The 8409-nt window shown below is 42.0% G+C and overlaps 2 protein-coding genes across 2 annotated transcripts in view; both read right to left on the bottom strand.

The window, feature by feature from the left end:
* Positions 1–326: 326 nt before the first annotated feature.
* Positions 327–3549, bottom strand: manf (mesencephalic astrocyte-derived neurotrophic factor; the record flags this gene model as incomplete). The annotated part of the gene is made up of 3 exons (XM_010777278.1): positions 3361–3549; positions 602–729; positions 327–487 (listed from the first exon to the last, which is right to left on the bottom strand). Coding segments are annotated over exons 1-3 (377 nt in total), but the record flags the coding sequence as incomplete, so codon positions are not given.
* Positions 3550–5626: 2077 nt separating this feature from the next.
* oser1 (oxidative stress responsive serine-rich 1) overlaps positions 5627–8409 on the bottom strand; it is a 6329-nt gene continuing 3546 nt past the window's right edge. The window contains exon 3 of the mRNA XM_010777279.1: positions 5627–7392. Coding sequence (XP_010775581.1) covers positions 6648–7392 — 745 coding nt within the window. The 3' untranslated portion in view covers positions 5627–6647. The remainder of the gene's footprint in view (positions 7393–8409) is intronic.

Consider the following 8409-nt stretch of genomic DNA (forward strand, 5'->3'; position numbering starts at 1 on the left):
TAGTAGATGGTGATACAATTAACACTGTCCAATTAACACTGTCCAATTAACACTGTCCAATTAACACTGTCCAATTAACATAATTAATGAACTAGCTGCTTCTTCACCTTGTCACTGTTATAAAGCTGTTACCAATGTTACTTGTGACCATAGCCATGCGGTGGTGTTATGAATGTGTGCACTCCTCTTTATTTAATACGTTTACTCAAGGATTTCAGATCGATTGGATGTTACACACCGTCGTTAACTCTTAATGCTACATCCTCAGAAACAACGGAGCAGGTGTTCCTCTCAGGGTTTGGACAACATGTGTTTTTTTAAATAACGTCCCCCCTCTCTTCTCACCATATCTGAGTTCACAGATCTGCGAGTCCTTCTTCTTCAGTTTCTCACAGATCTTCTCCACCGGCGCGTGGTAGCTCAGAGGTTTGGAAACCTCGTTCACGATCTTAGTGGCGGCGTCGCTCGTCGCCCCGATGTAGTAACACTGGAGGAGGAGCAAAGATAAGGAGGAGAAACGGGAGGAATTAGGGGGGTTTTTAATCGCCTGAAACTCATCCATTGGTGGAGAGGATGTATTATTGATCTGCAGTCGACTTACGAAGCGGTTTTCTTTCCCTTTAGCATCTTTGCAGGTCTTTACGAGCGCCGTCTCGATGTCTGCGCTCTTAAAGTTGACGTTGTTGTCGTGCAGAGACTGGTAGAACTTCCCCAGGAAGGTCACACACACTGAAACACAGAGGAACCGTGAGTTAGACGAACATACACACTGAAACACAGAGAACCGTGAGTTAGACGAACACACACACTGAAACACAGAGAACCGTGAGTTAGACGAACACACACACTGAAACACAGAGGAACCGTGAGTTAGACGAACACACACACTGAAACACAGAGGAACCGTGAGTTAGACGAACACACACACACTGAAACACAGAGAACCGTGAGTTAGACGAACACACACACTGAAACACAGAGGAACCGTGAGTTAGACGAACACACACACTGAAACACAGAGGAACCGTGAGTTAGACGAACACACACACACTGAAACACAGAGAAACCGTGAGTTAGACGAACACACACACACTGAAACACAGAGGAACCGTGAGTTAGACGAACGAACACACACACACACACACGAACCGTGAGTTAGACGAACACACACACACTGAAACACAGAGAACCGTGAGTTAGACGAACACACACACTGAAACACAGAGGAACCGTGAGTTAGACGAACGAACACACACACTGAAACCGTGAGTTAGACGAACACACACACACTGAAACACAGAGGAACCGTGAGTTAGACAAACACACACAGAAACAGAGAGGAAACATGAGTTAGACGAACACACACACACACACACACTGAAACACAGAGGAACCGTGACACACACACACACAGGAACCGTGAGTTAGACAAACACACACACAGAAACAGAGAGGAAACATGAGTTAGACGAACACACACACAGAAACACAGAGGAACCGTGAGTTAGACAAACACACACACACACACACAGAAAATTAGAAAACCGTGAGTTAGACGAACACACACACACACTGAAACACAGAGGAACCGTGAGTTAGACGAACAAACACACACACACTGAAAAACACGTATGTACAATGCCTTGTCTTTTTATGCTGCTGCAACGCAAAAATGTCCAAATTGGGACCAATAAATCACTTCTTATCTCGTCTTTATGTGGATGTCAGGATTGTTTGTTTTTTTACATTAGATCAGGTTACGTTTATTGATCAAAAGGGAAAGGAAGGCATCCAGTAGCTTTCATGACAGAGCACGTGACCACAACTACCACAACATGTCTGAAAGAGACCTGAAGAATATCTGAAATGTGTGTAAAAATGTCAAGAAAGATGTCCTGAACATTCGGGAAAAGTTGCAGAAATATATCCACAACAAATGTTAAAAATGTCAGAAAAATTACCCGAAAGATTAGTGAAGAAATGTGTGTAAAGATCCTAAAAAATGACCAAACGTTATGAGAAAAGAAAACGGGGATTGCAGAGTACGTAGAAATATTAGGGTTCACTCCAGAGGCAGTTTTTCTTCCACAAAAATAATAAAATTAAGTGTTTAAATTCTACAAAAACCACCCCATCTTCACCGGATATTCCTACACTTTACAGACAGCTAACACCTCTATAAATAGAATAGAATGGGAGGGATGAAACCCTCTGTAATGGTCTCACATGCAGAGCACACAGCACACAGCGACATGTGTTCTCTGCTTTTACCCCATCCTAGAACCAGGAGTCTAGCACCAGGAGTCTAGCACCAGGAGTCTAGCACCAGGAGTCTAGCACCAGGAGTCTAGCACCAGGAGTCTAGCACCAGGAGTCTAGCACCAGGAGTCTAGCACCAGGAGTCTAGTAGTAGGAGCAGTGGGCAGCTATTGCACAGCACCCGGGGAGTAATAGGAGTGAGGGGGGGAAGGGGGGTGTCCAGTGCCTTGCTCAAGGGCACCACAGCAGGGCAGGAGGTGAACTGGGACCTCTCCAAGTAGCAGTCCACACTCCATATTTAGGTCTGGTCGGGGACTTGAACCAGCGACCCTACGGCTCACAGTCCAAGCCCCTACTGACTGAGCCCCTGCCGGACGAAAGGAGACGAATGGCCCTTGTTGACAGTTATCTGATGGTGGAGTAATCCATCAAAGCAAGCTCAGGTGTCTCATTTAAAATCTCTAGTAACTCAATACTGCCAGAAGTGAGTACTTTCTCTCTGTCAAAATGAGAGCAATTGAAACCCTGAAATCAGTGTAATGTGAAGTTTAAATGCATTTGTATTAAGGGAGAGTTATACAAGTGATTTTCATTTGAGCAGCAGCTGGGTTTAACACGATTAGAAAGGGTTGAATACAAGAGAAAAGCAGGTGAATCCTCACAACAACACAACTGGGAACCACTGGTTTACAGCAAAAAACATTTAAATGTAATTTATACAAGGCTTTGAATACCTAAAGCTGCTGTAACATAAATAATGTAAATGTGATAGTGGAGGAAATGCAAATGTAAGGCTAAAGTAAAGTTGTATTCTTCTTCTGGGGTGTCCCCTCTCCTGTAGTGCTTTATAGGTTTTAGTGCATGTAAATGGTCTGCAAGGCTAAAATCCCTGTGTTCCCTTAAAATGGAGTTTCTCTCCCACAGAAAAATAAAAATTAATAGTATATAAATTCTAAAAAACCGTACCATCTTTAACTGATATTCCCACACTTTACAGACATGAATAGACATTGTAATATATAATAAATGTATAATAAAAGCTGACATTTATCTGATGTTGGAGTGAGCTATGCTAAGCTAACAGCTCGCAGCCAGGCTTACCTTCACACTCTCCTTCCTTCAGGGCTTCAGAAGAACCGGGATACAGACTGAGAACCAGGGCCAGCGACAGCCCGCTTAAACACAACATCTTTCGGCAGAAAATACCTGAAAACTGGGTGGTTTTAATGTCTAGAACCGCTGGAAGAAGACACCGTGTAAGAGACTCAGACGCAGCCGGTAAAATGATTGTTTTCCGGTGCTGCGTCACACTAACTCGCCCCGTCATTGGTCGAGAGGTTCCACGCTTTTTCTGTTCCTCCACGCATTCTCCTCTGATTGGTCGAAGTCAGAACGTTCCGGGAGCAACGTCCAGTTGGCGCCGTGTGATTGGTCCACACAGTATTTCCACGTACAAATGTAAATAATAAAATAAGAAACCAATTATAATAGAGTACATTAAATCAATAAAATCAAAAGAAAAAAATACAATAAAAATAAATAAACAAAGCACATTCATTCTTGAAAAAAATTATATCTATAAATGATATTAAATAAAGGAATAATAATAATAAAGTATATTAAATAAATAAATATAGTATATTTATAATAAAACAAATGTATATAAAGTATATTAAATAAATAAAGTAAAAAATATAAATAAAGCATATTCATTCTTTAAAAAATAAATAAAAAAGCATATTAAATAAATGAATAATAATAATAAAGTATATTAAATAAATAAATACAAAAAATACAGATAAATAGTCTATTTATTCAACAAAAAAAAAAAAATTAATATATACAGTAAATAAAGTATATTAATTCAAAGGAAACATTGATCAGTTTTATATAGATGTGTTCCCTTTGTTTCTGCTGTTGTGAATATGTCTCTCCACGTATCACCACTGGATGGCGCTGTTTCATTGTTTGTGTGTCTCTGGATGGTTAAAGTACACATTGACCTCTGAACTGTAGAGGATTAGAACATGGAAATACTCAAGTAAAGTACCTCAAAAGTGTACTTAAATACAGTACTTGGGTAAATGTACTTCTTACCATTTAAGGCTTTATTTTGAGATTCAATTTGATGCGTTTTAAGGAAAAGCAGGAAACCCTCAAAATAAAGGGAAATACTCAAAAGTACCTCAAAATGGTAGAATCAGAATGGGAGGGATGAACCCACTTTAATGGTCTCACATGCAGAGCACACAGTGGCCTGTGTTCTCTGCTTTTAACCCATCCTAGTACCAGGAGTCTAGTACCAGGTACCAGGAGTCTAGTACTAGGAGCAGTGGGCAGCAATGGGAGTGGGGGGGAAGGGGGTTGTCCGGTGCCTTGCTCAAGGGCACCACAGCAGGGCCCAGGAGGTGAACTGGGACCTCTCCAGGTAGCATTCCACACTCCATCCAAGTCTGTTCGGGGACTTGAACCGGCGACCCTACAGCTCCCAGTCCAAGCCCCTACTGACTGAGCCTTAAGTTCTTGTGTAATTATACTTTTTTTACCATTGCACCGCTGATACGAGTGCCTGTGAAGAAACGACGGCACATTTTCAAACAAAGCCAGTCTTTATTGAGTGAAATGAGACAACAGCACATCACACTTCTGCACCAAGAGCTTTGGCAACTGCATCTGTAAACTGAAAACTTAATTTAAAACGAAGCACACAAGGAGGAGGAGGAGGATGAGGGGGGGAGGAGGAGGGGGATGGGGAGGAGGATGAGGGCGAGACAAAACTAATGAGACCAACATTTGTTTTCCTGTCAGTTTTAATGAAATGAGGAGGGGGATTTTCACCTGGGACAAACTCACGCCTGATCCATCTTCCTTCTACTGACATTCCTTCGAGGCCAACACAAAAACTCTACTTTATATTTCCTTATTATAATATAGTCTATTTGTCAGCTTAGTGAACCCGGACATGTTGAGGACCCCAAAGTGTTATGATATAAATGTATATTAGGGTCTTTAGGGCATAGAAACTGCCGGATGCTAACCTGCATACGTTGGGTAATTAGCACCATTAGCATAAGTTGCGTGTTGCTGTGGTTTTGGAGGTCGTTGAGGAAGCATACATCCTGTCATGTACTGTTGGCTTCTTTCTGAAAATCAAAAATTATGACTTTTTCTCAAAATTCTCACTTTCTAAAAAAAACTCAAAATTATGAGTTTTTCTCAAAATCAAAAATTATGACTTTTTCCCCAAATCTGCAAAATTATGACCTTTTCTCAAAATGACTTTTCCTCAAAATCTCAAATTATGACTTTTCCCCAAAATTATGACTTTTTCTCAAAATCTCCAAAATTAAGATTTTCCCCCAAAATTATGACTTTTTCTCCAAATCTCAAAATTACTTTTTCAGAAAATCGAAAAAATTACTTTTCCCCAAAATTATGACTTTTTCCCCAAGTCTCAAAATTCCCACTTCTTCTCAAAAGGCCTTTTCTAATTCAATTTCGGGATCAAAAATGGCAGTTTTGAATCCCCTAAAACTGTAAAAACGACCCAAAATGAATGAAAGTCAGTCCACAGAGAACAGAAACATGTCCTCTTTCTGGTTAAAAAACTGCTGTTTTTGATCCTAAAAATATCAGAAATGGATTCAGCATCCCCAATAACCTCCAAAACCACTCTTCAACTGTCCAAATCTGCCTCGCCATTTGTTAGATATTGTCCCCATACTGTCGGCTATAATTCCAATGAACACAACTTATGCTAACTGTGCTAATGTCCCAACATCAGCAGGTTAGCATCCGGCAGTTTCTATGTGCTGGAGACCCTACTGTACATTTCTATCATTAAACTTTGGGGTCTCAACGTGTATGAGCGGCATCAGACTTTTTATTTTAATCGTCTGTCATGACGAGCGACATCCTGTTAGCTATAAAGATTCACAAAATGCTACGTCTTTTAGCATTTGTAAGACATTTTAACACCACTTAAGGGGGTATTTTGAGATCCAATTTGATGACATTTAAGGAATCGCGGGAACCCTCGTAAACAACGGGAAGTGAAGTCCCTCAAAATTGTACTAAAGTCCTTCCTGATCCACGATACCGACATTCCTTCAACACAAAAACCTCCGTTACTTTATATTCCCGTAAGATATTATAATAGCATTTATTTTTTTAAGCGTACATCATCTCCGCCATGTGAGACTCTTCTTATATTATAATTATAAAGAATCACAAATGCTACTTCTTTTAGCATTTGTGAGACTTTTTAAAGACTAAATGAAGGCATTTTAACATAAACAAAGGGGAGTTCAAATCGTTCCTGTCCTGAGGCCGTCGACTCAAAACCCTCCTTTACATTTCCTTCTGATACAATAATAGTATTTATTTTTTCAAGTGTACATCATCTCCGCCATGTGAGACATCTTCTTGGGGATGTACAGATAATACTCCATGTATCCGGAAAGGTCCTCTATCGTGATGTCGTCCACGTAAGCTCTCGCCTGCTCCGAACACGACCGCGTGGATCCAGACGAGGAAGAAGACGCCGCGCCGCCGCCGCTAACGATAGTTCTTCCGCACTCAGACGTGGCGTTTCGGAGCCCCGTGAAGGAATAAACCTCGACTCCCTGCCACGTTTGAGACGGATCCCGACACCGACACGTAGACTCGGCAGCAGCGTTCCCGCTTTCCTTCCAAACGCAGGAGCAGGGAACTTCTGCCAGGCGCTCAGATAAAACTCGGAAATCCGCAGATCCAGAAAGCCTTGCTCCTTCGCTGGCGCTTTTCTCCTCCTCGCTCGACTCCCCGGACGTTTCCTGCGCCTCAAACCCGGCACACGAGCCAAACACCAGAGGGGGGATGGGGTTAGGAGAGCCCGACGATGAGAGCTCTTTCTGGGCAGCAGAGGAGGCTGTGATCCCCTCTCCTGGAGGACGAGGCTCCGAGGGATCGGGCACAGCGAGGCGTTGTTGCTTCAGGCAGCCACTAGGGGGCGATACTGACGCCGCTGCCGCGCTGCAGTACGTGAACTTGGGCGGGTGGAGGATCGGGGATTTGGACCTTCGGCGACGCTGCGTTCTGGAGGCTCCTCTGGAAGACTTCCTCATGCAGCTGAAGACAAGGCAAGGCAGGTTTATTTATAGAGCCCCTTTCAACGAGAGGCAATTCAAAGTGCTTTACAAAAATAAAAGACATTCAGAAAATAGCATTTAAAAACCGTCGTTAAAAACATTTCATTTAGCTGAGGCTTTTATCCAGAGCCACTTACAATAAGTTCATTCCACCAGGAAGATACAAACTTGAAGAAAACAGAATCATATATCACTGATATATGATTCTGTTTTCTTCAAGTTTGTATCTTCCTGGTGGAATGAACTTATTGTAAGTGGCTCTGGATAAAAGCCTCAGCTAAATGAAATGTTTTNTCTTTAGGAAAGGAGATACAATTCCTAACAGTCACAGCATTTAAAGTGATGAATAATTTAAACATCCGGATCGTGCCTACCTTTAGCTTAACGGTGGTGACTTGAAGTCATGTGACCGTGCTGTAGTTCCTTTATAGCCCAACATTAGCCTCCTTTAGCTTAGCGGTGGTGACGTGAAGTCATGTGACCGTGCTGTAGTTCCTTTATAGCCCAACATTAGCCTCCTTTAGCTTAGCGGTGGTGACGTGAAGTCATGTGTACCGTTGCTGTAGTTCCTTTATAGCCCAACATTAGCCTCCTTTAGCTTAGCGGTGGTGACGTGAAGTCATGTGACCGTGCTGCTGCATTTTGTACCATATACATATCTACACTGAACAAATATATAAACGCAACACTTTTGTTTTTGCTCCCATTTTTCATGAGATGAACTCAAAGATCTAAAACATTTTCTATATACACAAAATAACCATTTCTCTCACATATTGTTCACAAATCTGAAAAAATCTGTGATAGTGAGCACTTCTCCTTTGCCGAGATAATCCATCCCACCTCACAGGTGTGGTATATCAAGATGCTGATTAGACAGCATGATTATTGCACAGGTGTGCCTTAGGCTGGCCACAATAAAAGGCCACTCTGAAACGTGCAGTTTTGCTTTATTGGGGGGGTCTGGGGGGGTCCGAAAACCCTAGGGTTAAACCCTAACCCTAACCTAACATGTCACCCA

Source organism: Notothenia coriiceps, unplaced genomic scaffold (assembly GCF_000735185.1).
Source record: "Notothenia coriiceps isolate Sejong01 unplaced genomic scaffold, NC01 NC01_scaffold00017927, whole genome shotgun sequence".
In the NCBI taxonomy this organism is placed as follows: domain Eukaryota; kingdom Metazoa; phylum Chordata; class Actinopteri; order Perciformes; family Nototheniidae; genus Notothenia; species Notothenia coriiceps.